General features: G+C 55.1%; 13 protein-coding genes across 13 annotated transcripts; 6 read left to right on the top strand and 7 right to left on the bottom strand.

Moving 5' to 3' along the window:
- Positions 1 to 376: 376 nt before the first annotated feature.
- Positions 377 to 2,204, bottom strand: B0H18DRAFT_30769 (uncharacterized protein). The gene is made up of 2 exons (XM_048037490.1): positions 2,100 to 2,204; positions 377 to 2,042 (listed from the first exon to the last, which is right to left on the bottom strand). The coding sequence occupies exon 2, from the start codon at positions 1,990 to 1,992 to the stop codon at positions 532 to 534; it is 1,461 nt and encodes a 486-aa protein (XP_047897418.1). The 5' UTR covers positions 1,993 to 2,042; positions 2,100 to 2,204; the 3' UTR covers positions 377 to 531.
- Positions 2,205 to 2,500: 296 nt separating this feature from the next.
- B0H18DRAFT_1115818 (kinase-like domain-containing protein) lies at positions 2,501 to 5,002 on the bottom strand (the record flags this gene model as incomplete). The annotated part of the gene is made up of 8 exons (XM_048033315.1): positions 2,501 to 3,264; positions 3,323 to 3,429; positions 3,482 to 3,594; positions 3,652 to 3,786; positions 3,841 to 3,888; positions 3,950 to 4,021; positions 4,076 to 4,368; positions 4,741 to 5,002. 8 exons carry the CDS (start codon positions 5,000 to 5,002, stop codon positions 2,501 to 2,503), a joined length of 1,794 nt encoding a protein of 597 aa, XP_047897417.1.
- Positions 5,003 to 6,078: 1,076 nt separating this feature from the next.
- Positions 6,079 to 7,563, top strand: B0H18DRAFT_871280 (GroES-like protein; the record flags this gene model as incomplete). The annotated part of the gene is made up of 7 exons (XM_048040153.1): positions 6,079 to 6,129; positions 6,191 to 6,293; positions 6,353 to 6,589; positions 6,659 to 6,775; positions 6,838 to 7,012; positions 7,087 to 7,223; positions 7,301 to 7,563. The coding sequence occupies 7 exons, from the start codon at positions 6,079 to 6,081 to the stop codon at positions 7,561 to 7,563; spliced, it is 1,083 nt and encodes a 360-aa protein (XP_047897416.1).
- Positions 7,564 to 7,760: 197 nt separating this feature from the next.
- B0H18DRAFT_986323 (uncharacterized protein) lies at positions 7,761 to 9,858 on the top strand. The gene is made up of 8 exons (XM_048044783.1): positions 7,761 to 7,817; positions 7,869 to 7,931; positions 7,961 to 8,062; positions 8,120 to 8,521; positions 8,575 to 8,793; positions 8,848 to 9,506; positions 9,533 to 9,664; positions 9,715 to 9,858. The coding sequence occupies exons 2-8, from the start codon at positions 7,895 to 7,897 to the stop codon at positions 9,730 to 9,732; spliced, it is 1,569 nt and encodes a 522-aa protein (XP_047897415.1). The 5' UTR covers positions 7,761 to 7,817; positions 7,869 to 7,894; the 3' UTR covers positions 9,733 to 9,858.
- On the bottom strand, positions 9,853 to 10,431 carry B0H18DRAFT_1208460 (uncharacterized protein; the record flags this gene model as incomplete). The annotated part of the gene is made up of 1 exon (XM_048036270.1): positions 9,853 to 10,431. One exon carries the CDS (start codon positions 10,429 to 10,431, stop codon positions 9,970 to 9,972), a length of 462 nt encoding a protein of 153 aa, XP_047897414.1. The 3' UTR covers positions 9,853 to 9,969.
- Positions 10,432 to 11,796: 1,365 nt separating this feature from the next.
- On the bottom strand, positions 11,797 to 14,345 carry B0H18DRAFT_986310 (uncharacterized protein). The gene is made up of 14 exons (XM_048044782.1): positions 13,934 to 14,345; positions 13,825 to 13,859; positions 13,596 to 13,756; positions 13,564 to 13,565; positions 13,410 to 13,471; positions 13,261 to 13,358; positions 13,127 to 13,212; positions 13,100 to 13,101; positions 12,876 to 13,016; positions 12,805 to 12,820; positions 12,704 to 12,752; positions 12,622 to 12,653; positions 12,167 to 12,562; positions 11,797 to 12,117 (listed from the first exon to the last, which is right to left on the bottom strand). The coding sequence occupies exons 1-13, from the start codon at positions 13,975 to 13,977 to the stop codon at positions 12,247 to 12,249; spliced, it is 1,044 nt and encodes a 347-aa protein (XP_047897413.1). The 5' UTR covers positions 13,978 to 14,345; the 3' UTR covers positions 11,797 to 12,117; positions 12,167 to 12,246.
- Positions 14,346 to 15,055: 710 nt separating this feature from the next.
- B0H18DRAFT_871190 (uncharacterized protein) lies at positions 15,056 to 15,539 on the bottom strand (the record flags this gene model as incomplete). Its single annotated transcript, XM_048040146.1, has 2 exons — positions 15,056 to 15,244; positions 15,309 to 15,539. Coding segments are annotated over 2 exons (420 nt in total), but the record flags the coding sequence as incomplete, so codon positions are not given.
- Positions 15,540 to 16,544: 1,005 nt separating this feature from the next.
- B0H18DRAFT_30671 (uncharacterized protein) lies at positions 16,545 to 17,766 on the bottom strand. Its single transcript, XM_048037483.1, has 3 exons — positions 17,740 to 17,766; positions 16,767 to 17,367; positions 16,545 to 16,705 (listed from the first exon to the last, which is right to left on the bottom strand). Exons 2-3 carry the CDS (start codon positions 17,333 to 17,335, stop codon positions 16,660 to 16,662), a joined length of 615 nt encoding a protein of 204 aa, XP_047897411.1. The 5' UTR covers positions 17,336 to 17,367; positions 17,740 to 17,766; the 3' UTR covers positions 16,545 to 16,659.
- A 1,389-nt stretch (positions 17,767 to 19,155) lies between these two features.
- On the top strand, positions 19,156 to 19,868 carry B0H18DRAFT_1115812 (Glyoxalase/Bleomycin resistance protein/Dihydroxybiphenyl dioxygenase; the record flags this gene model as incomplete). Its single annotated transcript, XM_048033314.1, has 5 exons — positions 19,156 to 19,188; positions 19,250 to 19,309; positions 19,370 to 19,394; positions 19,454 to 19,766; positions 19,823 to 19,868. The coding sequence occupies 5 exons, from the start codon at positions 19,156 to 19,158 to the stop codon at positions 19,866 to 19,868; spliced, it is 477 nt and encodes a 158-aa protein (XP_047897410.1).
- Positions 19,824 to 20,613, top strand: B0H18DRAFT_30581 (uncharacterized protein). Its single transcript, XM_048037475.1, has one exon. The coding sequence runs from the start codon at positions 20,098 to 20,100 to the stop codon at positions 20,524 to 20,526; it is 429 nt and encodes a 142-aa protein (XP_047897409.1). The 5' UTR covers positions 19,824 to 20,097; the 3' UTR covers positions 20,527 to 20,613.
- B0H18DRAFT_986289 (uncharacterized protein) lies at positions 20,519 to 21,427 on the bottom strand. The gene is made up of 4 exons (XM_048044781.1): positions 21,196 to 21,427; positions 20,921 to 21,143; positions 20,648 to 20,830; positions 20,519 to 20,581 (listed from the first exon to the last, which is right to left on the bottom strand). Exons 1-2 carry the CDS (start codon positions 21,395 to 21,397, stop codon positions 20,983 to 20,985), a joined length of 363 nt encoding a protein of 120 aa, XP_047897408.1. The 5' UTR covers positions 21,398 to 21,427; the 3' UTR covers positions 20,519 to 20,581; positions 20,648 to 20,830; positions 20,921 to 20,982.
- Positions 21,428 to 22,028: 601 nt separating this feature from the next.
- On the top strand, positions 22,029 to 24,253 carry B0H18DRAFT_986285 (uncharacterized protein). The gene is made up of 5 exons (XM_048044780.1): positions 22,029 to 22,091; positions 22,121 to 23,143; positions 23,201 to 23,822; positions 23,877 to 23,995; positions 24,059 to 24,253. Exons 1-4 carry the CDS (start codon positions 22,053 to 22,055, stop codon positions 23,936 to 23,938), a joined length of 1,746 nt encoding a protein of 581 aa, XP_047897407.1. The 5' UTR covers positions 22,029 to 22,052; the 3' UTR covers positions 23,939 to 23,995; positions 24,059 to 24,253.
- Positions 24,254 to 24,538: 285 nt separating this feature from the next.
- B0H18DRAFT_986283 (uncharacterized protein) lies at positions 24,539 to 25,963 on the top strand. The gene has a single exon (XM_048044779.1). It carries the CDS (start codon positions 24,641 to 24,643, stop codon positions 25,844 to 25,846), a length of 1,206 nt encoding a protein of 401 aa, XP_047897406.1. The 5' UTR covers positions 24,539 to 24,640; the 3' UTR covers positions 25,847 to 25,963.
- The last annotated feature ends 464 nt before the right edge of the window (positions 25,964 to 26,427 follow it).

Genomic DNA, 26,427 nt, shown 5'->3' with positions numbered 1-26,427 from the left:
CAAGCTATCTGCAGTCCGTTATGTGTCCTCGGTTAACCACAAGAAATAATATGTTCTATGTTCTCTGAACATGATCAGTTCAAGTCCTCTTGTAGCAAGCACGCCAAGCTCAGCTCCGACAGACAGCTGCCCGCAGACGAGGGCGGCATCATCACAGACACAGGATTCATTAGAAAGCTAATATGTAATGCATGTACTGATTTCCGGAATCAGACATCATGAGGGCCTTGCCTAATCGTCCGAACCGTGCTGTACATGTAACGAAGCAGGTCAATAGTCCACAGACCTACGATGTCGTACATATCGATCGCCGCGCTACGAAGCTGTGTCATCGCACTTGAATACGTCGACCATTCCTTGAAAGCGCCGAGCGTAATCTTCAGCCTGAGTCGACGCCGACTCATCCACGCCTGAAGCACAACTGCAGTTCCTTGAGTCGCGCGCCCGCTTGCGAGCGATGCTCAAGACAACTAGCCAGAAGATCCAACAACTGATCAACCTCTTCATCTACCTTCGCTAGTCGCGCGGAGTCTACGATGAGGCATCGTAGCTCTGACATGAATGAGACCATCCGCCGGTCGCAGAGTTCAACCAGGTTCCTGAGGGTGCAGAGCACGCTACCGGTAACGAGGTGCAGTTTGAGCAGATATGGGAAGGATACAATGTCTGGCCCCAACGTTTAACGTCAACGACAGACATGCTATCGCCGTCTAGACTGAGCGACGTCAAAGATTGTGGGAACAAGAGAGGCAGTTCAGAGAGGAGAGTCTGGAAGAAGTTGTCGGATTGGACGTTCGTGATGAAGTAGGTGTTTCTGAACTCGATGCGCAGCAAGGGGTCTTTGCTTCTGTGGCCGAGGCGATTTGGGTCTGCACGGAGGGCAAAGTATCGCTGCTTCACTTGAAGCGAAGCGAAGCGCATGTCGGAAAGAGAGCCGACAAGCTTGATGTCATCCAGGATGCTTTTGTACTCCTCAGAGTCAGTCGGTATAGAGGGTGTCACAGGTTGGGCAATCACTGAAAGCCATATGTGGACGCCGCGCGGCAGCGAGAGGCGTGAAAGCAGAGCACGACATTGGGTTGATCGCCCATGGAAAGTGAGAACCCGCATGGAGTTCAATACCACAGGGCGTTTCGGCGGGGATGGAGCAGAGAGGGGTAGTATGGGACCGGAATTACGAAGAATCAATACTCGCATGGCAGGTGCTGCCTTGAGGAGGTGAATGATGGTGTTCAAATTCGGCTGTCCATCCCTCGCTACGTCGGATAGAGAAAGCATCGTCAAACTAGGCAGCATCAACCCGTACAGATGCACAGACGGGTGGTCGAGGGACAGTTTCTGGAGCCGAGGGAAATGAGCATCGTTGAGACGAATTTGCAGACTGGTGGGGACCATACACCATATGCTCAGCTCTGTCAGCCGAGGCATCGGACCCTCCAGCATCGACAACAGTTGTGCCTCCTGCAGCCGTTCCAAAGAGTACGACCATAACTCGAGTCGAGCGATACGGTGGAAATGTGGGGCAAGCTCGTTCTTGACTGAAGGCGCATTACTGGCGAAAGGGTCCGTATTTGTCTCATTGAGGACAACATCAAGGTCTGCATCTGCCGAGCGCGACAGACACAGCTCGATGAATGGGACAGAATGCTCGAGGTCGATGGAGGACCATGCCAACGGAGAGGAGACCAGGATGTCTCGCCAATATCGGCATATGCCCGTGAGTTTGGTCACCCACATTGAGCTGACACAATCTTGACGAAAGAAGTCAAAGATTCTGAACAGTGTCTCGGGCGGTAGCCTGCTCACAGGCAGGGTCGAGTTGTAGAGTGTGCGAAGGCGATATGCGTACAGGTCGGAAGGGGACAAAGCCGCCTTAGAGAGAGCCCACTCGCGGACCTCTGATAGCGACGAGCCCTGGACGCGTTGTCTATCTTCCCCGCTTAGCGGTGGGAGGGCATGTACAGCGGCGTCCTCCTCCAGGACTGTCTGCATTGGTGGCGCTACGAGAGCACGACAGGTTCGGGTGTCGCTATTATCTAATCCTGTCTCAAACCGAACCCGTTAGATCGTCCTCGTCCCACAAGTGATTTGAGTCTTACGGTTGTTTGGACTGTGACGAAAGGGTGCACAGCTGGCTTTCGATGGAATGTGAAGGGCAAAGGGGCACAGTTGCGCGACAGTCGATGATGATAGTAACTAGGTAAGCAGTGGGTAGTACAGAGACTGCACGTGCGACACTTAGTACTTAGCACCGAGCATCAGTGACGACTTATTCTGAAATCAACTTGCACGTTATGCAGCGGATAAATGACATAGTTCAACGATACATGAGTGGCAAACCAGGTGGCAGATGATGCGAGGTATATATGTACACAGCAGCGATATTATTAGTACAGAGCATAGCAAGGAACGCGTGTGGTGACGACAGCAAATCAATGCCAAAGAGAAAAGATGCGCAATTCTATAGATCCTAAGCATCGAGCACTCCGCGCAACAACACCTACCCCCTCCGCTGCCTCACGGGAGCCGTGTTCACGAGCCTCTCAGACCGCCTCGTCCCATTCGGCGTAGTGCCCGCCGCGGTCCTCTTCCCGCCCCGCGCAGTGGCAGCGCGCGGAGGGCGGGAAGACGGCCCAGCAGTCGCACCACGGCCCCTCCTCGCAGTGCGCACCGTCTTGGGCGAGATCGGCATCGCGTTCGGATCCTCCTCCGATTCCTCCTCCTCCATCGGCGTCAACGAGCCCTCGAAGACCAGCGCCTTGCGTTTCGTCCCGCGCGCGTTCCCGTTCAGCTCCGCCGGCTCGTCCGGGCCCACGCCCTCGTCCTCTGAGACGATTTCTTCTCCCTCCTCTTCTCCGCGCTCCCGCTGCGACTGCGCGATGAGGACGTCCGAGCGCCGCTGGATTTGCTGACTGTTCGGGTATGCGCCGGGGAGGCCAGGCAGCTGCGAGCCTGCCGGCGGCTCCTCGTTCATGTGCGCATCCGCGCTGTTCGCCTCTGCGTGGCCCGAGTCCATCGACGCATCGGCATCGGCATCAGCATCAGCATCAGCGTCGACGCCGGCGCCGGCATCGTCAAAGTGGGCGTTCTGCAGCTGAGACTGGGAGTACTGGGAGTCGGCTTGGGGGATCTCGTTCCCGAGGGGAACATTCGTCGCGAGGTACTGGTAAGGGGCGAGCCAGGGATGAGCGAGGGAAGAGGAGGGGGGCATACGCATGGTAGGTGAAAACTCCAAGAGGCGGTCGATGAAATCACGGGCAGCGGCTGGCGGGAAGGATATCAGGATCATGACGCACAGGAGGGAGACAGGTAGAGAACGTACGGCTTGGGCAGTAAAAGTTGAGACAATCCCAGTCTACGAGGCGGTTTTGCACCTTCTCCTTGAGTGGCTCGTCGGTATCATCAGGGAATGGATTGCTTCCCGTCAGCCTAGAGACTGCGTTCAGCGCTGATCGGACGCAAACGAACAATGAGGACGTACATGCAGTAGACGATGACGCCGACACTCCAACTGTCGACCAGGTGGTCATAACCCATGCAATTTTGCTGCAGGACGACCTCCGGGGCCAGGTAGGAGGGAGTTCCACACATCGTCTACAGGGTGGCCAACAATCAGGGACCTATCGCAACAGAAAGACAGTCTCTGCTTACTCTCAGCATGGTCATGCTGTCCACGGCCTTGGCGAGACCAAAGTCGGCCACTTTCACCATGGGCGGGTCGTCTGTGGTCAACAGGACATTTTCAGGCTTCAGATCTCGGTGAGCGATTCCCTTGCTATGAATGTACTGTATAGTCATAGATGAGCATCATTTGCACGTCTGATGATCAACGGTACATACCTGAAGGGCATCACAGATCTGGTAGGTGAATTGTTGAGACAGATCCTCCTCTGCTCCGTAATGATTATCAGCATTTCTTGTCTGTTTTCGTTGACGAGTAATAACGCACCCAGTCGTTGATTAGGTTGAGCAAGTATATAATCAAGAAGGTCACCTCCTGAGACCAACTCCAGGACGAGATCTACATTTTAGAATCAACTCCTGCGTCATCTCACCCAGTAGACAAGCCACTCACTAATAGTGTGTCCTCGTAGAAGACCTCCTTAAGCTGGCAAATGCGCGGATGTTGCAGGTCTTCGAGAATCTTGATCTCCCGGGAGAACGTTGCGTCGTTGTTCGCCTGAGCGTCGTTCGCCGACCGCAGGCGCTTGCGCTCCATGGTCTTCACCGCATACCATATACCAGTCTCGCGATGCATGGCCTTGCTGACAGTAGCGAAAGAGCCTCTACCTAGTGCGTTGTGCATTTGATAGAACTTGAAGATGCCCCGGAGGCTCGAAGTAGCCGCCAAGTGCCGGAAGACGAACCCTACAAAGTATTAGCTTGGTCAGCATGGACGACTGAGATTGTGAACATACGATATCCTCCGCAGCAGCTTCGCCAATGAGTGGCTGCCAGGTGCCGAACGAATTTCGTTCCCGTCGTAAACGATCTGGTTTTATTCTTTCCGATCCGCTGTTGGTTGACCTCCGGGCGGCAAAGTCAATCCCACGGAGCATAGTGCATAACGATGATAGAGCTCACGAAGGTGCCATTGCTCGACAGGTCCGTCACCATGACCGCGATCCATTACCCGTGCTGGCCGTCCCACTCGATCCTGCAGTGGTAGTTGCCTACGCCACAGGCGCGTATCCGTCAGAAAACGCGGCGAATTGCGTCCAAGAACATATGAGCACTCACTGATCTTCCTTCCAGGAAATACGATGTCGTTCCCGCCCACTTGGATGTCATTATTGCGCCCGAAGGCATAGATCCGCTTGACCTTCTGGAAGTCGACACGGTGGAGGGTAGGGTTGCAGGGGATGAGCATGCCCCAGAGGTGCTCGTCCACGGTTGGGTCGAGCTGCGACATGAGCTGCGTCTCCTGCGTAGCTTGCTGGGTGGACTGAGTCTCCTCCACCCCGTCGGTCTGCATCGGGTCTTCCTGGTGGTCTTGCGGCATCTTGCTGGCGGTGTACAGGGGCGGTCGGATTCGTTAGGGGATTTGGCGTCGGCGTGTCGTCAGCAAGAGACGCGGTGCGCCTTTTATGTCAAAAGTATAATCGGAGATTCGTGTCACACTTTGTCCAAGCGAAGGTCTACAGGGACAATGAGGCAGAAGCGATCGGCATCAAAGTCAAAGTGCGCTCTCGTGCTTTGACATAATGGGGAGACTTACGTGATTCCCGTTCAGATATGTAGAGCTCGTCAAAGCGGATGCAGGAACAGAGTATGGAGGCGGAGGGGGCAGCAGTGGAAGGTCGCCACCAAGTCGCCACAGCTTTCGGAGGCAAAGGAACGCGTCCAAAGGTTCATTGGGCGCTCAACGCGTTCCTCGCCTCGGTCACGGGGAGGTGAGAACATCCAGAAATGGGCCCTCCTCCTTCTCCTCCGCGACCTTCACCGCCACCACACTGCCCTCCTCACGCCGTAGAAGAAAGAATCACTATAGCGTGCTTCGAATTTGTATGTGTGTATCTCAAGGCGCTGTCTGGACAGCAACACCACAGCATCCACCACTGGAAACATACTTCTCTTCCACGCATTCCTGGCATCTGTCCGAATTCGAAATCGTCTTGATTGGACAACATACTTTGTCTGTAAATCGCCGCGTCATTGGTCGTGCTTGCACAGGACGGGTGAAGGCAACAATGTACGCCTCTATCTACAGTATGCTTCGCGTGACGGTGCCCTGGTTCAGCTTTGCATCGGGCGGGACTTGCAATACGCATGACAGTGCAGCTCGTCTCGTAAGTCGTTATTCAGGCCCATGGGACCCAAGACGCAGCGGTACTGATACTTGTGTGCCAATGTATAGTGCACATTCAGGTGAACCCCGAGGATACTACTTAACTAGCCTTGGATTGAGGTGACCGCGCAATCAACAACGTACACGTCCTCTGACAGATCATCATCATGTAGGCACGAATAGGCGTCCTCCCCGTTCGAATTCCCCATTGGGACACTACTCGCGATACTAGTTTACAACGTTCTCCGGGGATGCTGAACCTCACTGCCCACTTTCCAACATAGTGTATCATGGTCGACGAAATTATCCCCAAGACGATGAAAGCAGTTCTCGTCCAGCCGGTGCGACACGGACACTCATCGCGCCTGCATCGTTTTATGCTCATGCTTGACACACTATCAGGAGAAGAAGGTCGCGGTCATGGACTATCCCGTGCCTGAGCCCGGCCCTGACGATGTGCTGGTCAAAGTGGTCGCAACAGCACAGAATCCCACAGACTGGAAATGTGCGTTTGTCCCCCTGCTCTTGCGTCCCCATCCGTTCATCGCTGGCCGCTTGCTACAGTCGTAGACTTCGTGCAGAAAGCGGGTACCGTCCTCGGTGTGGATTTCTCCGGCACCGTCGTTGCGGCCGGCAGCAACGTTACCCACCTGAAGCTGGGCACCCACGTTGCTGGCTTCGTCAAAGGCGGAGCTCTGCCTGATAGCGGCGCGTACGCTGAGTATGTGAAGACACCCGGAGAGCTTGTCTGGCCAGTGCCGGAAGGAACCCTGGGATTCGCTGAAGCTGCTACTTTGGGCTGTGCGTGAGTATCAGCCTCTTAGGAACGCCACTATAGTGGTGCACTCTGCGCGCTTCATCCCTACGAAGTTGTGCTTATACTGGCCGTCCAGGCGCTCTACCATCCGACACGTCTTGCCCTCGCTGAGCTTCCCTCAAAGCTCCAGCAAGGATCGGAGGAATGGGTGTTCGTGTACGGCGGGAGCAGTCAGTATCGATTCCTTCCACGAATATTTGATCGCTCACCAGTGACTGCGGATGGTCTTTAGCGTCCGTCGGGCAATATGCTATCCAACTGCTCCGTCTGTCGGGCTACAAGTCTGCGACGGTCTGCTCGTCAGGCCACTTCGATTTGGTCAAATCATTTGGAGCAGATGTTGTGGTCGACCGTCACGCCCCTGATGCACTTCAACAGATCCGTGATGCAACGGGTGAGAAGGTAAAGTCCCTGATGGCCACTTCCACGTCGGCATCTCACGCGCCAGGACGCAGATACGCTATGGACTTGATTGCGTCAGCCAGCGCGGCGCAGACAGCGCCTCACTGCAATTTACAGTTGGCGCCATGGGAATGGCGGGCGGGCGGGTTATAAGCTTGGTTGGCCAGGACCCCGCAAAGCTCAAGGAAGCCATGAGGCAGGGTGTAGAAGTAAAGTGTGAGTACCGTCCTTCCACTTCCACTATGCGTTCTCACATAGGTGACACTCGATCGGACTTGTCGTCACGCTCGCAGTCACCTTGATATACACCGCTCTCGGCGGCCCCGCCGCCCTCGCGGCTCCCCCGTCTGATTGCGCCCACATGGCCGCCTTCCTACGCAAGGTCCCGGGTCTCGTCTCTGCGGGTAGCATCAAACCGAACCGCGTCAAGATCTGGGAAGGCCCTGGAGGTAAGAAAGGCCTTGAAGGTGTGGAGAGTGCGCTGCAGTGGATGCGTGACGATAAGGTTAGGGCAGAGAAATCGTTCATATTATTCGCGACGCAGACGCTTGAGTAAATACAAGCTACCTTGTTGTTTGGACAGGAAGTAGCTCGTAGCTGCAAAATACGTTGCAAACGATGTAAGATTGCCAGCGCTTGGCCATGTTTTCTTCACTGTGGCGCGAACGCGTCGGGGGAATGAACTCTTCTCACGTGACCGTGTTATTGGTTCGAATGGCTCCGCTAGACTCGGAGTGCATCTCTACATCCTACGTTCAGTCTCATACTACGCGTTACCTCGAACGACTACAGCGATATCCCCAACTCAACGTAGGCTATTTTTTCTCTTTGTATGCCCCGTCGTACTGACATGAAATCGAGCTTGAATCAACACCCGAAGTTCAAACATGTTGAGTGCCCGTCCGCTAGCTCTGAACGCGAGCCGTACCATGCGAAGACACCTGCGCGAGCAGTTCGCGACAGGACACTCCTTCAAGAGAACCTCCACCGCGTCCCTCTCACAGTCAATGCCAAGGCAAAGACCGTTCAGACGCCCCGACGCCCGCTCACCATCCGTACGTGCTCTCGCGCCAATTCCCTGCCAACGACTAATGCGCAGACGTCGTCGACAGAGTCGCACAAGATTCTGAGTCGCAGTGCTAAGCCAAGCATTCGCGTACAGAAACCGCTCGGCGACAAGACACCGTTCCCGAACCGCGTAGCCAATGCGGTACCCTTCGACACTCCCGCCCCGCAGACAGCAAAGCTAGCGAAGCTCGCGCTGCTTGAGGCTCCACAGCAAACACTACCAGAGTCTTTCCTTCGACCCTCATCTGCTAGGAAGAGCCTAAGAGCGCCGAGGGCCAGCGTCGGCGCGCAACATCTTGACTTCAAGACGCCTGTGACGCTAGGAAACCACTGGGACGTTAGCGATGGAGAGATCGAAGTGGAGGCGGATGAAGACGTCCTGGAGGTTGCGGATGTAAGAGGGGAGGATGACGAAGAGATTGAGTACATGCCTCCTACGGCAATTGGTGCGTGCAGTCTCTGCTGGTGCGTATCCGACAGTGAATAACGACCGACGTAGTCCCTGCGTACGAACCCCCCTTCGAGATGCCCGATTACAAGCAACTCGGCGCGACGATGCGCGGGCTCGCTCACTCGTACAAGTTTGACGACACGGATGATCTCTACCACGCCCTTAATGATAACGTCGACATTGGCTCCCAAGAACTATGGCGAGGGAGTGGTTTCGCATCTGTGGAGAGCCCGTCGCATTGGGAGACTCCAGAGCTTCCAACGCTAGGTCAGTCAGTCCATTGCTGGGTTCCCGTCTTTGCTCACCCAAGTCATTGTATAGAAAACGAGCTATTTGTTGAACGGAGGATAGAGCCAAAACCAAGTCGACCACAGGGTCGGGATCCGACTACCATTCAGCACAAGCACACTTCTAGCCTCCCGACCATTCGATCTACATCTACCATGCGTTCTACCCCTTCTATCAATACCAAACCACCTACCCGCCCTGGTCAGTCTGCAAGTCGAGCGCCTTCGAGGCCTACGTCTGCGACGACAACTACTGCATCCACTTCATCTCGATCTGCGGCTGGACCTAGCACTGGTGCCTCATCCAATAAGCCCTCCGCGAACGCGCGAGCACCCCCCGTTCGTCCTCGGAGCCAAACCACGTCGCAGATCGCTCGTCCGGTGAGCGCGACTGCTACCAGGCACGATCCGAATGCACACATGCGCTCTGTTGCCTCGAAGGAAGCCACTTCGATTGCTGCGCGGCCAAAGGCGACGAACTCGGTGTACGCGACCACAGCTGGGTTGTCGAGAACTGCAAGCTCTGCTACAGCTGCGTCCAAACAGACGTCTGCGAGGCTTGGGCTTGCGGCTACGTCGGCGAAGACGATCGCAGCGGCATCGCGGCCTATAACACGGCCCGTCCCAAGCTCTGCTCGTACAACTGCAAGTACGACGCAAGTGACAGTCGCACCGACGATGGTCAGAGCGGGTGTTAAGCAGACACAGGGCGTGCCGAGTCGGCACCGGGAAAGCGACCAGTGGCCATGTCTACGGGTACGAAGCCCAAGGCATCTGTCCCGGACGCAGGTGACTTGCTCCAGTTCGACGATCCGCTGGCGAGTGATGAGGACTTCGTGTTTGAGTTTGATGTACCCAAACGACGAAGTACATACTATAATTGTGCAGTGACGATTGATAGATTTGTACCGATTCCTGAAGAGCACTTGCTGTGTGACCTCGTGTCATTGAAACCCATTTTAGTCAAGCATTCGCTAGAATTACTATGGCGAGCAACCGACTCATCCTGGGTTGGATCGTATAAGGTTTGTATCCATTTCCTTGCCTACTAGCACACACCATGCATTGCCTGCCTGTAGCTGGCCTATGCCGCCGCACATCGACGGACGACAAGATTGTGTAGGCTTGGATTCCGACCAGAGGCGTCAAGAGGGATTCAGATAGCACGCGCCTCGATAGGGGACACCCGCCGAACGCTTTTGGGCTTCGCCAGTATGATACGTTTGGGGACTACGAGTCTGATTACACCGCATGCAGCCCATGGTTTGAAGGGTGGTGCCATCACTTCCTCGATGACATTGTCCACGGCTCTGTCGGCTTGACTGGTTCCATAAGCCCTGACCCTGATCTCGATAGTATTGACAGGAATCCTCTTGAAAACGTCGCGGGAAAGGATGCATGTCAAGCATTCACGCAGGCCTTCGTATGCACATACGAGGTCGGCTCCACGAGGAGAGTTATCTTCGGGGCCTAAGTGCGCGAGGAAGGTGAGGTTGACGGACGTCAAAGACGAACTGCCGATTTGAGAGAGAACGTCCAAGACCCTTTCGTACGTCTTGAGGAGGGCCCTTGTGTCACCACAAATGATCTTTGTCAGGTGCAGCTTTTGCAACTGCATGTTCGAAGACAACGGAGGTAGGTAGTCTGGTAGGATTAAGATGTTCTTAGCCAGCACGTAGTACCAGCCAGAAACTGATAACCAGTCACTGACCTTGCAGACTAGTAGTCCGGAAACCGCGATTGGTTAGCGGCCCCGATACCAGAGATAGAACTAGTAGTACCAGTGTGTTTCCGCTGCGAGCAAGTAGTCTAGTGATCGCGAGCCGTGTCTCGAGGGGCAGAGGGTCGTCAACTTTGACACGTAAGGCTCGTATGCGCTCTGATGAGCTGTTGAGAACCCATGAGATCGCCTCCTGGGAACAGTCGAGCAAACGTCCTTCGGCAGTCACCTCAAGTTCAGCAAGGCAAGGAATCAAGGCGGGAGACAGTCTCTGCCTTGAATCCTGCAGCACTCGGCGTCCCATGTCGAATTGCCATATAACGACAACGTGTCAAGGGCCGGAAACTTCAGCAAGAACTGCTGGAACTGGTGTAGTGCCTTGAAATGTGCCATATTGATACATAGCCGGCCGACCGATTGATGCATTGAGATGACCTCGAGCACCAACTGGCGCGACATCTGCGAAGTGGGAGCGTCCGGTAGTTCGATGGCTTTCAGCGGCGATGGCGCCGCCGATACATGCTGCAAATGCGCATGGGCGAACTCCGCTGCTTCCATAACCAGCGATTCGAGGTTGGGTAGGGAATGTATGAGCCGGCGGAGCTCGTCTGCGTTGTGAAAGCGAATTTGGTCAAGAATCAGCTTTGTTAACGCGTCGTAGCGCTTCGAATAAAAGAAGAATAAGGGTGAAGTCGGCGAGCTTCCCAGTTGACCCCATGATAAGCGAGAGTCGCAACTTTCGGCAGGCGGTCACCAGGGAGATGCATAGGGAATGTGTGTGCAAATGGCTTCGCCCGATTTTCGTAGATGTGCACAGCATTCAATGAGGTGGTTGACACTTGTGGTACTTCCGTCCTATCTTGGAGGACAGTTCAGCGGATACTCTATGTAAAGTTCCAGAGTCGCAAAAATCCGAAGGTATTGTTTCGTAATTCGGCAGATAGTGGCGGATAACGTGTGGAATGCCCAGCATACGAGGGCACAACGGGCCAGTGCCTGTAGGTCCGCACCCAACGACTCGAAAATGTGATCAATTAGCTCCTGGGGCAAGACGATAGATGTGGGACTTCAGAAGCTCAGATGTGTCTTTGGACAAAGATGGCTAGTAGTCACATACCTTTATATTGACAAGATGATGGCAACCGTAAAGTGGGCAATTGTGAGGCCGCCTGCTCAGCCCCCCTAGCGCCAATGGCGCATCGCGCCGACCGTAGATTCCTAGTTCCATCGCTTCGACTCAAGGCTGATTCATCATAGCACGTAGTCTGGAGCATTGATGATGAGTGAATAGGAGATTATGATGAGTGGATAGGAGATTACGAGTCGCGAGCTCTGCGTTGACATACCTGGGACGTGTATAGTATGCGGCCGCGGGTGTGTGAGACGGATACCCTGCAGCTGAGAGATAAGTACACAACATGTCCCCCCGCGGCTACAACACTGAGGCTCAGTGGGAATTTCGAACTCGTGTCATTGAGCGCTGGTGCCGCGGTGTATAGCATCATGACATCCTTCAGATTCCCTGTATGTGACTTCTGATAAGTATGGTATTTGTCGGCGATGTCGGCGACATGGTCGAGCCGACTTTTGAGATGGTCAATAAATCGTACGTAGTATGGGTTTAGATCCTTACATTAGGTGCAAGGCTACAGCCCACGAGCCTGCGACAGAGTTATGCAACAGCTTCGAACCTGGACGGATAGTCACGCTAGATTACGCAACTGGATTTTGTGTCGAAGATCTCCTAACCAATTCGATGATACCATCTTGTTCCCCGTTGTGCTCATGACCTTCGAGCTCACCGCTTTCTTCTGAGACGTCAGCGCCGAGATGCGCGTTGCTATCGCTTTCATCACTTGTTTCGCGGACATCGCGTAGACCATGGGTGAGGGAGCCTCCTAGTTGATGGTGGCTGTGTGCGAAGCCTATGTCGGACATTTGCGAAGATTTAGTCTGCCCACTGGCGTTTGGAACGAGCGCGACGTCACGAAGGTTCAGAAAGAAGCGCGATAGGAGCATGGCGAGGAAACTAGACGGGAATGATCGTGTGAGGTGCACACCTCGAGCAAGGAGTAAGCGGAAACTTACGGCGTGATGAAGTTATCGATGCCCGCGGTTTCCTGTAAAACTGAAGTCAGTCAAGCAGAAGCCAGACAAGGACGCAGCATACGTTTGTGTATTGCATCAGAAGTGAAAGTAGATCGAGAATCAAACGTATGCTGTAAGAATTGTCAGGACAATCCCTTGTGCGTAGCCCTGTACATATCTCACCTGAAGTATACCGTGCCTTCCAAACCCACATCAGAAAAGACGCGGATGCGATTTCAATCGATATCACTCACCGTCTCGGAGGAGCAGACTCGTCAGTGATACATCCAGATGAGCAGCAGCGGCCATTTTCTTCATGCCATAGGTGTGTCTCCAAGTGACCACCAGCACGATTGCATCGGCCACTAGGACTGTGACTACGCCCAAGAGGTTGACTAGATTATCCCTTTGAATCATTCAGTCACGTATAGACGGCCTTTATACGTACGTCTAGAACTCGGACGGGCAATCAGAATCAGTACCTTAATGCATGGGATGGACTCACTTATTATAGAGACGTGCGTTGGAGACAAGAAAGACGCAGCCGACAGGCGGAGCGACGACGTAAGTCACAAGCAAGGAGCAGTCATACTACGTCTTTTTTCAGCAGACATGGATATGATCACACGATTCACTTACGAGAACCTCCGCCACAAATGGCAGTTGCAGTATAAAGACTACAGCAGTTACCTTCCAGTCGCGGCCACCGATAGCATAAACACGTAGAGCAGTGATTGCTGAGGAACAAACATCAGTGCTGCGCATGTGGATGGCTGCTAAGACGGTACCTGCAATGACGATACCCTGCACTGCCTCCCAGGTCTCGAACATGATTGTCAAAGCGTAGCCACTGCGCGACAGAGGGTCGTCTTTCAAGTCAGGAAGTCAAGGACATGACACAGCGCACGTCTAGACAGGAATCGACGCTGTCAGTGACCAGACGTGCATCTTGATCATGAAGGAAGCAGACATACTTTACAATCCGTTATTGTCAATACAGCGACATCGAACAGCAATGTGAGCAATGCAGATATATGCAATAGCACGAAAAGCGCCGTTGAGGCCGTCATCTTCCTTTGCCACAAATATTCGATGATTCGTCCGGAATTGAGGCACTGGTCGAAGACATAAAGAGCTGGTACGACAATGTCGACGTTGCAGTCAGCTTCGAGCATAATTTCTGTTGTGACGCGGACTCGGCACCTAAGGAGGAGATATAGCAACAGTTGGTGACGAAACTGAGTCCAGTGAGTCAGCACATGCTGATCATCTCAACAGCAGCAAGACGTAGCAGTAGCCAGTGTACACTCACGTTGAGTTCAGAACGCCCGTAATCTCTTGGCTTTCGCTAGACATTGCACGACTTTGCAGTAGGTCGGTAGGCTGTTTGTCTTCCACCAGGAGGCTGCAGTTTATATGCACAACACAGACGGTGATGTGATGGCCCATGAACGACACCCCGCAGTCCAGGAGGGCCCAATGCCACCTCTGGCACCCTGATTGAGGACAGCGGTAGTTACGTACCACCTGGGAGCTTCGTGGCATCCAGTGAATTTGACTACACCGCGGGTTCCGAATGAATGAGAACTATTACCAGCAACGGACATGACAGAACGGCACCGAGGATGCTGCGGATGCCATACTGATGTTAGCAGGCTCCCTTCGAAGATAAGCCACACTGCCGACATGACATGGAACTTAGAGGTGAATGAATGGTCTCCTTGCTAAGATAGTGCTCGATCAGTCCACCGACATCCATAGGAAATACAAGTTTAGCACCGTACCTTGCTCCCGAGGACACCTTCTGTGAACAGCGTGCCGTCTTAATGACCCGTTTTTATCACCGCGGCTGACACGTATGCACTAACTATCAGCGTAATGTCAATGGGCCCATCGATGTCGATGAACTGTCGACTTAGAAAAAGTTCTGCCAGAAAGCCTGAGGATCTTAGAATGTCGAAGACGACTAAAAGACGACGGCCTGCGATGCATGTACAGCACTGATTCAAGGGGACGCTTTACGAGATGAGGGAGTATTAGAAGCCTCCGAAGTACCGTGCTTGCTTAGCCAATAGGTACGGTACCTGCCACGAACAGAGGCCTGGAGCAGGTGAGAGCTAATAGAACTGGAGAGTCAGCGGACGAGAGCGTTCTAGATAAAGTCCCAATGCTCACTCAATTGCGCACATTGTGCTTCGATTCCTATATAGGACTGGCGATGACAAGCTTGACAACACGGCGTATGGCATACACTAGCTTGCATGCTTGCTCGGCCCTACAGGCAAGTACATAACGAGATTGCTACCATCGACAAAACACAGACAAAGCGCAAGGCTACAGTACGATTAGCACGAATACGAAACCATAACTTACGCGTGTACCATACGACGTGAATAGTCCGACGAGACTCGATTAAGGAATGGTATGCGGGGGCCTACAAATCGTCCTCGGGATCCCACCTGGAGATCTTGCCGAGCGGGCGCCAGTAATACTGCTTGGATTTCTTCGTCTCATTTCTCTTCCCCGGACGGGGCATCATGCTCCGGATGAGCATCGCACGCTCTTGGTCCTCGTCCTTCTCAGGCACGTAGAACCACTGAGCTTCCAGCTGATGGTCGGTGTCCTGTCGTGCAGAAATCAAACTGATTAGACATTGCTCCCGGCACGTCACAGCGCAGCAGACATACCTTGAGACTACTTTCCACCTTCCCGAAGACACCACTAGACGAGCACCCAGCCTCGAGCACGTCCTCGATGGCGCCTACCCACTCTTTCTTGTCCATCAGGCCCTCGTGCCGTGAGCTCTGGTACTCCTTCAGCGCGGGCCGACTGGACATCATCGCGGTGTACAGAGAGGACGCTGGGAGCGAAGAGGCGCGAGAGGTAGCGAGGCTCTCGATGAGCATACCCTGCATCTCCGCGAGGGTAGGGGAAGCGACGACAGGTCGACCTCCCGGACTGGCGCGGAAGGTTTTGACTCCGACGCCGCAGCTTTACGAGCCCTTGACGTGTGCGGAGCTTTCTTGGCTTCGACCGGCGCACTGCCCTCCTCGTCCTCCTCGTCTGGTCTCCGCTTCTTCCTGACAGGAGCTGGTTTATTGCCCTCCGCCTTGTTAGTGCGCTGCTTCTCCGCACCAACCGACGACCGTCGCTCGTTCTCCTTCTCGCTGCTCTCCGCTTTCGTGTGCGTCACCACCGGCGCTTGCGCTTGCGACTTCGCGCTATTCCGCGCGGGCGGCTGCGGTTGCGGCTCCTCCTCGTCGGACTCGTCATCCGAGAGAATCACCCTGGGGCGTTTCTTGATAGGCCCACCCGTCGCCTCCTTGCGTCGTTTGTGAGTCGGCGCAGGCTTCGCGGATTTGGCTCTGGCCGGCTTGTCGTCCGCTTCCTGTACCGAGCCTGACTCGACTTGGCCTGTGCCTTCGACCGACGGAGTGTCGAGGTCGTCGCAACTGGTTCGGATGGGGGCGTCACTTCCGTAGCTTCCGGCTCCGTTTCCGCGTCGACCGTTGCTGCCGCAGCCGGGACCGCGACCTGACTTTGACAGTATTCTCCGGACCTTTGAACGTACGCTCACAGAACGCGAACGTGACGGTGCAGGTTCGACTGACAGCTCGAAGTCGGACACGCTCATGGCATCGCTTTCATCCAATCGTAAGACATCATCAACCTCAGGGTCGTCGACGGGTATCGGATCACTAGCGTCCAAGCCTTGCAGAACAGGTGACGAAGGAAGACTCGACAGAGGCGACGCGAGACGCGGGGACGACATAGGCGAGGAGAGCCGGGAGGGTATCGATGCCGTCATGGCCTTCAGCGAACGCGAGCGTACCGATCGTGCGCGCACCGTGATAGGCGAGGAAATGGGAGATGACGGCGGGAGGTCATCGAGTGGAGACAAAGGACGGCTGAGCGGCGAAGACGGACGACGAAGGACAGACGGAGAACATCGTGGGGAGGACAGCTGGCTGAGAGGAGAGGATGCACGCTCCAGAGGAGACGTAGGGCGCCTAACTGGTGTCGAGGGTCGACTTGGCGTCAAGGGTACGAGAGGTGAGGAAGGTCTCGGAGAACGTGAAAGGACCTGGTACGACAGGTAAATATCAATCAGCCAAGTCCTCAACGAGACAATGTATTAGGCACACCTCATCCTCGGTGGGCTCCACACTGAGCGCTTCGGCGTCGAGAATGACTTCGTCAAGAGCTTCGCGCTTGGTTTCCTCCACGAGTGACACCACAGGCACAACAGACCATCTGCGCTATCTCCGGCTGGTGCGGCATGTGTGACGTTGGCAGGAGGTTGAGGAGAGACATAGGGCTCATCCACAGGGTTTAGCAACGCATACAACGATGAGGTAGGTTTGACTCTCGTCGGCGGCGCTGGTTCAGGCGAATAACACGACACTGCCGTATTCGACGGCGGCGAAGCAGACACCGCATGAACATACGAAGAGGGCGTAGGAGACGACTCAGGTAAGTCGCAGGACGGCGACGATAATAACGACGCGATCGACAAACACGACGTCGTCTCCGCCTCTGCCGTGAACGGGCGAGATACGGGTAAGGTCGCCGGTGTCAATAGGTCGTTGATCGGCGGGCAGCTCCTCGCCGTCCGCGTCGCGAGCATGGGGCGCGGGGCGATGAACGGCTTATCTCGCTCGCAAGAGGTGGAGAATGAGATGCGCCGTGGAAGGGACATGCAGTCCATGTCCATGTCCGCGTCTTCTTCGGAATCGTCGATGGGATCTGCTAGGGGGGCGGAGTTCAGTCAGCTGTTGAGCTCATCATGCATGGAGCTGAGACAGATGCGATGTGCAGACACCGCAGTCAACGATGCCACAGCGAGATATGGGGAGCAGAGAAAGTGTCGAGATGTCGAGATGACCACGTCCTGAAGACTGGGGCTTAGGGTCACGCCGTAGCCTTCTTGCTTGCAAAGAGGCGCATATACACAGCAGACCGCCTCCATTTCATCGTCTGACTGGGTGGGAGATGTGTCCTGCACTGCAGGCGTCGGGGCAATGCGGAACCCAATCATACACCGAAGGACCGGACCGCCCATCAAGTGGCCACTTCCCTGCTGTGTGGTCCGATACGCACAGTAAAGATAGTACCCACCATGCCCACCTCACTGCACGACCCACATGAGCTGTGAGCCACGCGCGAACCAAGGACTGCACGATGCTCAGATGCGCGATAACCGGCTCGATAGCAGGAAGAACCCGCGCAACGAAGCCAATCAGGCGACACTTTGAGAACTGAGCACGGCCATGTGAGGAAATGGAAGGGGCGAGGCGCAGAAGAGCAGACGCCGCGACGGACGCATGTTCTCCTGCAACACGACTCATCCACCTCAAAACATCCGCCCGTACTCTCCTGCAGCGAGACGCGAAAGCGATGGCAAATCCCAACAGACCACCCCGAGAGCTACGTTCGGTCGACCAATTCCCGTCAACGTGAGAAAGACGGGTCTTGGTCGACAGACGCCAGGGCAAACGCCAGTCCTGCCACAAGGTATCTTCGGCCCCTTCTCGATGTTCAATTCACAGCCGACCAGTGGCACCCGCCCATCCTGTCCACCATAGAAAATAGCAAAAAAAAGTCACGAAAACTCACCATCTACTGACGCTCCCATCTCGAAATCGGACACAACTGGTGGGTCCTCCGAGATCTCGCTGGGCGAAGAATAGGCATATGAATATGCACGCGAGCGATAGTCGGTCGTCGTAAGTGGCCCAGGGTACTTCGCCTTCCCGACTGCCGATCCAAACTGGAAGTTGTCCAGTCCGAGGAAGTTTTCATGAGAGGAACCGTACCGTCGTGGCTCTTCCCCAGGGAGGGGATGTCTGATGGCATAGTGGCTCGGCTCGCGTATGGGGCTCGACTCGTACCGTATATGCGGGCGCTCTACGGGGGAGCTGGGCATGCTGCCAAGTGCGAGGGACGAGGCGATGGGAGACGACGATGCGGAGGAGTAGTCGTTGGACGAGTGGTATGCGTAGGGTGTGTAGACGCTGAGAGGTGGCGAGGACGGATACGCGCTCGGCGGGGAGTGCGCCGGGTAGACGGAGAGGCGCGCCTCGTCCGGGTCACGTCCGACGCGTTGAGGCTCTTGCGGCGGAACTTGATGGGATGACTCGCGGGCGCGGGGGAGACGGGCTCGCCGCGGAGAGCGGCGGCGAGGTCGGGGGCATGGACGGCGGGCGGACGCGAGTGGTTCGTGTGAGGAGACGGGTGAAGAGGGAAGAGATGAAGATGGTGGAAGAGGAAACTGATAAGGCTGCTCACGTGTCCACTTCAACACGCTGGAGGCGCGTCGTGTGTGTGCGTGTTTGGCCCGTCACGCGCGTCGCGTCGCGTCATGTCTTGCATCCCGCGACGGAGCTCCCTGTGTCTCCGGACCCCATGCTCGCACCCCGAGCGCCCTTCCTCACCCCAATAAGGGCTGCCAGACTGACCCTCAACCGGCCTCGTACCTCCTCGCCCCTTCTCGCGCACCAGTGGAGATACTTTGCGCACTCAGCGACCGCCAAAATGCCGCGCACTGCTGAGACAGCCAGCTTCAAGGTAGGCGTTCGATCAGGCGTCGGACGCTCCTCGACGGTTCTTCTGATGCCTCGCGCCGCAGTTTAACCACACGATGCTGCGTGTGCGAGATCCGGAGGCGTCTCTGAAGTTCTATACCGAGGTACGCCGCATCCTGAGGCAGTCTAGTGTCCCCGATGTATGTCGATCACCGTCGATCTAGGTCCTCGGCATGGACTTGGCGGAGAGTACGTCGGCTCGTAATAAGCTTTGTATTGCACCACACTGAATGCCTTTGCGTTCGTAGGGAAAGTCCACGAGACCTTCACGCTCTACTTCCTCGTTTATAATTACGGCAACGAGATCACCGACAGCGTCACCCGCAAGGGGCGCGAGGGAGTCCTCGAGCTGACGCACAACCACGGCACCGAGAGCGACTCCAACTTTGCTGGCTACGCCAACGGCAACTCCGATCCCGGCCGCGGTTTTGGGCACATCGCCATTGTCGTTGAGGATGTCGAGAAAGCTTGCGAGCGGTTCGAGAAACTGGGCGTCAAGTTTCAGAAGCGCCCCTCCGACGGGAAGATGAAGGACATTGCCTTTATTCTGGACCCAGACGGGTACGTGTGCGGCGAACGCTTTCGATGTCAGAGTTTCTTACCTTGGTGCATGGCAGTTACTGGATCGAGGTCGTCAATGGCTACTATCCCAACGGCTTCTGAACATAAACGACGTCGACACGGGTACGGCTTGTACGATAGGGAGGCTTTGAGGGGAACACTTGCGGTCACGAAGATATCGAAGAACAGAGTGTGTATGGTTAGTTCCACATGCAATGAGAGCAAGACAAGGCGAACTGGGTCACAGCAAAGATAACACATTGCACTATTCCCGATCCGCAGGTTTTGAGAAGTCGCTGTGGGCGAGAATAGACAACCTACTAGGCGCAGCATGCGCCGGTTCCGCGCACTGGCTCCATTCCCAAGCAGCCGTATAATAACCGTTACGTCGTCGGTATACGCACCTCGAGCTACATATCGTTCATCTCGGAACAGACGTGGACGAGCTCAACCCACAACGTTGGAACAACGCGCTCCGGCGCGGCGACCTCAGGCTTCCGGTGCAAGCGATAGTACTGCCAGATCGGGTAACACCAATCGATCCAGGAAGGATTGCATCATCGTGGTTATACTGTCCCGCCGTCGCTCTCCGCCGCTCCAATATAAGCCACCCATGGGCCTCGCGAAGCATTCTCGCACTCACCCTTCCTCCTCGTTGATCGCCCAGCCACCATGCCCAGTGCAGAGACCGCAGGATACCAGGTGCGGGAATTTGGCGATGTCGGGGGAGAGTTGGCTGAAGGCCGTCGCCGCAGTTTAACCACACCATGGTCCGGGTGAAGGACCCGGAGGTGTCGATAAAGTTCTACACCGAGGTGCGTTGTCAGAGTCAGAGCATGGACGTGGCTATATGCGGATGCTGACCTTTCAGCGTGACCTAGGTGTTGGGCATGACGCTTCTCTCCCGTACGCTCTTCCGCCAGAGATCGCTTGTTGGCGCTCACGGAGACTCCGGACCCTAGACTACAAGTTCGAATCCTTCACACTCTACTTCCTCGCATACGACCACTCCGGGGGCACCCACCCCGCCAAGGGGCTCAAAGACTCACGTTTCAACCGTGAAGGTGCGCTATAATATCTCAGCCCTGCGACTTTCCCTATCCTCCGTCTCCCGCGCCTCGCGCCCGCGAATCCGCTCACACACCGAACCTCAGGCGTGCTCGAGCTGACGCACAACCACGGCACCGAGTCGGACTCCTCCTTCTCCGGTTACGCCTCAGGAAACAGCGACCCGGGCAAGGGCTTCGGCCACATCGCGATCACCGTCCCCGACGTCGCCGCCGCGTGCGAGCGCTTCGAGAAGCTGGGCGTCACGTTCAAGAAGAAGCTGACGGACGGCCGGATGAAGGAAATCGCGTTCATCTTGGATCCTGATGGGTGAGTCCTTTCGGTCGAGTGGACGGTGGCGGCTGATCTGGCATTTGGGTAGGTATTGGATTGAGGTCATCCCGCCGAGGGTCGTGCTCGGACCTGGGGATGAGTGAAGGAGCCCCGTGGAGAAATCGAGAGTACAGGACGTGTATATGCAGTGTATGTTCAAGTTGTAGGTTGCAGTGTTTCATCCTGGGCCATAGCAGGCAAGCGAAGGAGATGACAACGTGCAATGTGAGCCAGCAAACTGTCTGGAGCATTATAGGGAATTATAAGCTAGCGGCGAACTTCATAGGTGCGTGCTTACTAGTGTCCCAATCTCGTCTGCTGTATGACCGTTTGGTGCTTTGCTCGCTGCCGGACTGATTAGGCAGCATCGCCGCCATTCTTGTCAACTTTAGGATCAACAGTGAGACTCATTTGAAGATTCTGCACGCTCAACAGTGATGGTGTGAGGCACGCTGTATTCCACATTATCACTCGTGAACATTCAGAATAACAGTATGCCATATGTAACATCAGACTCGGATCGGATTACTTGATTACTTAGCGTTAGGATGACAGGATGAACATTGAACGACACATCAGGTGTTGACGCGTCGTCCCGACTCAAGAGTCAGATGTCCTTGCAAGGTTGCAACCTGGTATCTGCGGAGTCCGTCGCAAGTACTGGCATCGTTGCGCTGGCCTCAGGCAACCGGGTTTTCGAAGGATTCCTCCCAGGTTTTAGCCATGGATCCTGTAGTGCACAAAACCGGAGTGTTTCCGAACTATGATAGTAGGACTCCTAGTACCTAGTAGTGAGTGCTGAAAGCGCCGAGGCGTCTAGATGTCGTGACCAATGGAATACCTACCCTCCTCCTCCCCCGAGCTTCTCTCCTCATCGATCATCGGGCATCGCTCGCGGCGCCCCCCATGCGTTTTTCCGACCTCGACGATTATTCTCTCTCCGCAGTCATTTCATATCTCGAACGACGCGAAAGTCTGAACTCTCTCTGGCGTCCCGTAGGATTCACCCCCTCGCCAAACGTCAGGCGCTGTCGACGATCGACATCAAGTGGGCCGAGCAGGTGAAGAGGATCTGCAGGTACCTGCTAGCTGACGTACCCAACCGTCTGCACTTCGTACGCGCTCTCACAGTGTCTCGGCATGCCTTCAACGCTCGATTCGGTGATATCGAGGCGGGAAACTTCTCCACCGTTCATTTCCTCGCGGATGTGCTCGAACGCGCCCCTAACCTCAAGTCACTGCGGCTCGAAGCAGCGGGTCGTCTGTTCGAGGCTCAGCCGCGCGTAGCGGCTGCGATATGCCGCATGAGCTGGCTGTTGGATGTCGAATTACGAGATCTGACCTCCGCCTCATTCGAGGTCGTGGGGCGTCTGTCCTGCATGCCTCGCCGGCTCAGCCTACATGGATTCGACACCGGTTCAGAGCTAGCTTGTCACGATGGAACCCCGTTACTTTCCGCACCTGTTCTGCGAAGCGTCCGCTCGCTCCAACTCGTCAAGCTCCGTATCGCGAACCAACTGGTCCACTCTGCTGATAGCAGTAACTCTAGCCTTCCCACAAAGCAGTGGCCAGAGGTCACGGAGCTAAAGGTTGAGCGTAGTAATGTCTCTGTGGCCACACTGATCCGCGCATTCCCCGCTGTCAAGACAATCCAATTTCAAGACATCGAGGACTGGGTTCAAAGAAACACCCCCGGGAGCGCGAGTTGGGTGTCGCTTGACCATGCTTACGGAACCAGTTTGGATTTCTCGCAGTGGGAGATGGCAGGCAAAGTACGATGGCTCATGGTGGATTGGGTGTGCAACAGTACAAACGCGCGGCGAACGTTGCCAACCATACAGCGTACGTCGCCCGTCATTCTTTCCCTACGACGCCTCCCCGTGGTGCTGGACACCGATTTCTGGCCGGAGTTCATCCGATCCGCACCAAACGTTCGCTATCTCGACCTTACACTGTCATCATCAGAGAGCATGGCCGAAGTCAGAAGAAACTGGACGGTGTGTCAGCCGGCATTGCTTCCATTTAACTCGAAGCTGAGGCGTGCTATGATGTAGGGAGAGACACTCTCAGCGTTATCCCGATTGCCCTTGGTTGCCCTGCACCTGTGCCGCCGCCGATGGGACAATGTGATCGCGCAGGGCATTGGCGAAGACCAGGTCATCGGCAGTGGCCTTCAATTCTTCCGTTGGCGGTCTGCGGCGTACAACCTAGCAGTGGATATCGCGGACAAGATTACGTCTCTGAGCGTCATCTCCGTCGGAGAGGGTGTGCAAGTCACTGATGAAGGAATACCGGGCACCCGTTTATGTGGGCCTGCACTGTGGTGGCGAGTCGTTGCGAGTGACGAACTGTCCTCAATTACCTTGAAAGGCGAACGCGAGGAACACATGCGACAGAACGAGGACTCTAGGAGCTGCGATGAAGAAGACTCAGCATCCAATGAGGAAATCGATGGCCCTGAGGATGAAGAATCCGATGGAAAGGACCAAATCCCAGAGCTGGGTAGCGAGAGCAGCTCAACGCAGGATGAAGACGAATCCGAGTATAATCTGACGTCGGCGGAGATGCTCGGGACGAACGCCTCTCGAAGACTGGTGCCCATCTCGCGAGACCTAGGCGAGCACATCCATGCATATCTGGTGTCGAGCGAGTTCACAGAGACATCGGCGTTCGACGGTGAGCAGTAGTACCTCGCGTGCTATGAAGTGTGAAACTTACGATGGATCACAGATGAGCTGTTCGAGCGACTTTCACGGACTGTTGTTCCGAGGGGGGTCAGGTCTGAGCCGTAATGAGTGGTCCAACTGTAAATGGTGAGTGAGACTGCGACTCAAGATACCTATTTATGGGTGAGTGCATGCACCATGTAAGATATCAATAGTATGGAGGGCTGATCCGCCTTTGTGATATAGCAAGTGCCAGTGTACGATTGCGAGGTGTCGGTCATTGGCCATCATGCATGTGTAGAATTCGTTTTCATGGTGGTACTCGGCGCAGCGTGGACATATGAGGAGAACGACTAATGCTACGTAAGCCTTGAAAGTTGAGATCTGAATTATGGGTCCTTGGGCCCTCTCCGAGTCACTCGAGCAGGGTTTGGATGCGAGAATATCTACCGAAGGTTGCGCTTGACTCCGTCGGTGAATGATAGGCGGCGCAGTATGCAAGAATCATAAAATTGTGTCATTGTATAAGAAGGTGCGCTTGCGCTTCGACTCGGAGCAGGCTTCAAATCCTCAGTTTGTCAAGCTTCAAACTCAAGTGCTACCGTAAGAACTTGGGGCTACGGCTAGGCCTTGCGGCGCAAGACCTGCAATTCTGTCTTACGTACGTGATGTGGCACGCCTCGTGCGTAGTACCACGAGGATGCTGCACTCTAGCCCCTTAAGTCTCCCACTTGCTATCCCTCCATCGTCTCTGCCCTTTGACTGCCACCGTATATCCTCTTCTTGCCTCAGTCAGCACGTACCGTGTGCCTCAGGATCGCACTGGACATGAGTTTTGTCAACTTGAACGACGACTCACTGTCGCTTGTCGTATCGTTTCTGTCTCAGTGTGACGCGTTGCGTCTCTCTCTGACATCCCGCAGAATTCATCCCCTCGCCAAACGCCAGGCGCTATCAGCGATTGACATCAAGACGATTGCACAACTGGAGAGGATCTGCAACTACCTGCTGGCCGATGTGACAAGCCGCCTGTACTTCGTGCGCACTCTCAAAGTGTCCAAGGTTGCCTTCGGCATATGGAGTGGTGAGGCTGGGGATTTTTCCGCGGCCCATCTCCTCGCGGATGTGCTTGAACAGACATCTCACCTCCAGACACTGTGGCTCGATGCAGTTGGAGCTCTGTTCGCGGCAGAACCACGAGTAGCATCCGCGTTATGTGGCCTCGATCAGCTGTCGGATCTGCAGCTGGAACACATATCTACCGATACGTGCAAGGTTTTGGGACGACTTGCTTGCACACCTCGTCGACTCGCCCTATTTCATTTTGGCGATGACCGCCAGCCCTGCGACGCAACTTCAATTCTTCGCGCCCCCGCTTTGCGACGGGTTCGATTCCTCCACCTATATGGTGTTCATATCGCGGAACGTACACAACAGGAACACAGTCTGGAGGATCATCTTGGCGACGATGCGATGCAATGGCGGGACACCAGGGAGTTAAGGGTTCAATACAGCTACGTCTCTATGGCTACGCTTGTAAGGGCCTTCCCTAACACCAAGAAGTTTTTCCTGTGTCAAAGACGTCATGCAGATGACCTAGGGGAAGCTCTTGATGATTTTGACCCCTTCGGACCGCCGGCAAACGAACTTCCTCCCACTGCGTGGAGTCAAGAGACGTACGAGCATGGCCTCGAGACGTCCGAAACCGCATGTTGGAAGCAACTGGACCGTGCTTACACGGGATCATACGTGGACTTCATGCGATGGCGAGTAGCATGCAAAGTACGATGGCTTTTGCTCGACGGGGATCGTTTCGAGCACGCCTGGAAGGCTCTGTCAATCGTACGCCGCACATCGCCAGTCGTCCTTTCTATGCAGATTTCTCCGCAATCACCCCCGGAATTCTGGCAGCACGTTGTGCATATTGCTCCCCAAATCCGCTATCTGGATCTTGTGTCGTCGGGTACCAGGCTAGAGATGGCGTATCAGTGGACAGTGTGTTGCGTAGCATCCTCTAGATTGTTGCAGAGCTAATATGAGCTTTCAGTTCAACGCACTTTCTGCTTTATCCGAACTGCGCTTGGTTGCTCTGCGAATTTGCAGTGTTCGTGTTGGTGGCTTTTTTGTACACGACATGGACGAATCACGCGTCACTGTCTTCCCAAGTTGGCAGTATGAGACGTATGCGCTAGCAGCACGTATCGCCGACAACATCACATCTTTGAACATCATCTCTGTTGGAACTGGTGTTCTAGTTATCAACGATGAATTGTCCCATTCTCGTTTTTGCGGACCTGCACTATGGTGGCGGATTATTCCAACCGGGGATCCGCCCTCAACACGAATGGAGGGTGGACGCGTAGAAACCCCAGGGGAAAACGAGAGCTCTGGGAGCTCGGGCTCTGACGAGGAAGAGGCAGCCTCCGACGAGGAAGACGACTCCGACGAGGAAGACGACTCCGACGAGGAAGACGACTCTGACGAGGTAGCCGATGAATCTGGCGATGGAGGCTCTGATGACTACGAGGATCTATCCTCGGAAGAGGGTAGCGAGACCAGCTCGACGCAGGTTAACGTTGAGGACAAGCCCAACCCCAAGTTGGCGATGACGCTCG

The sequence above is a fragment of the Fomitopsis serialis genome, assembly GCF_022376445.1.
Source record: "Fomitopsis serialis strain Sig1Antser10 chromosome Unknown B0H18scaffold_10, whole genome shotgun sequence".
Lineage (NCBI taxonomy): Eukaryota > Fungi > Basidiomycota > Agaricomycetes > Polyporales > Fomitopsidaceae > Fomitopsis > Fomitopsis serialis.
The sequence above is the reverse complement of the archived record's forward strand: the minus strand, read 5'-3'. Positions and strand labels throughout refer to the sequence as shown.

Bases quoted from the DNA above. Each gene is read 5' to 3' on its own strand.
- B0H18DRAFT_986283 (XM_048044779.1), top strand. From the start codon at position 24,641: ATGAGTTTTGTCAACTTGAACGACGACTCACTGTCGCTTGTCGTATCG.
- B0H18DRAFT_986285 (XM_048044780.1), top strand. From the start codon at position 22,053: ATGCGTTTTTCCGACCTCGACGATTATTCTCTCTCCGCA. The intron at 22,092-22,120 runs GTCATTTCATAT...ACGACGCGAAAG, and splicing joins ACGATTATTCTCTCTCCGCA to TCTGAACTCTCTCTGGCGTC. The intron at 23,823-23,876 runs GTGAGCAGTAGT...GATGGATCACAG, and splicing joins AGAGACATCGGCGTTCGACG to ATGAGCTGTTCGAGCGACTT.
- B0H18DRAFT_30769 (XM_048037490.1), bottom strand. From the start codon at position 1,992: ATGCAGACAGTCCTGGAGGAGGACGCCGCTGTACATGCCCTCCCACCG.
- B0H18DRAFT_986289 (XM_048044781.1), bottom strand. From the start codon at position 21,397: ATGCTCCAGACAGTTTGCTGGCTCACATTGCACGTTGTCATCTCCTTC. The intron at 21,144-21,195 runs CTACCCAAATGC...GAAAGGACTCAC, and splicing joins GGATGACCTCAATCCAATAC to CCATCAGGATCCAAGATGAA.
- B0H18DRAFT_30671 (XM_048037483.1), bottom strand. From the start codon at position 17,335: ATGGACATGGACTGCATGTCCCTTCCACGGCGCATCTCATTCTCCACC. The intron at 16,706-16,766 runs GTGTGCCTAATA...CTGTCGTACCAG, and splicing joins TGGAGCCCACCGAGGATGAG to GTCCTTTCACGTTCTCCGAG.
- B0H18DRAFT_986310 (XM_048044782.1), bottom strand. From the start codon at position 13,977: ATGTCTAGCGAAAGCCAAGAGATTACGGGCGTTCTGAACTCAAC. The intron at 13,860-13,933 runs GTGAGTGTACAC...CACTGGACTCAG, and splicing joins ACGGGCGTTCTGAACTCAAC to TTTCGTCACCAACTGTTGCT. The intron at 13,213-13,260 runs GTAAGTGAATCG...AAAAAGACGTAG, and splicing joins CATTTGTGGCGGAGGTTCTC to TATGACTGCTCCTTGCTTGT.
- B0H18DRAFT_986323 (XM_048044783.1), top strand. From the start codon at position 7,895: ATGTTGAGTGCCCGTCCGCTAGCTCTGAACGCGAGCC. The intron at 8,522-8,574 runs GTGCGTGCAGTC...CGACCGACGTAG, and splicing joins CATGCCTCCTACGGCAATTG to TCCCTGCGTACGAACCCCCC. The intron at 9,507-9,532 runs GTTAAGCAGACA...GGGCGTGCCGAG, and splicing joins CGACGATGGTCAGAGCGGGT to TCGGCACCGGGAAAGCGACC.
- B0H18DRAFT_30581 (XM_048037475.1), top strand. From the start codon at position 20,098: ATGCGCCGGTTCCGCGCACTGGCTCCATTCCCAAGCAGCCGTATAATA.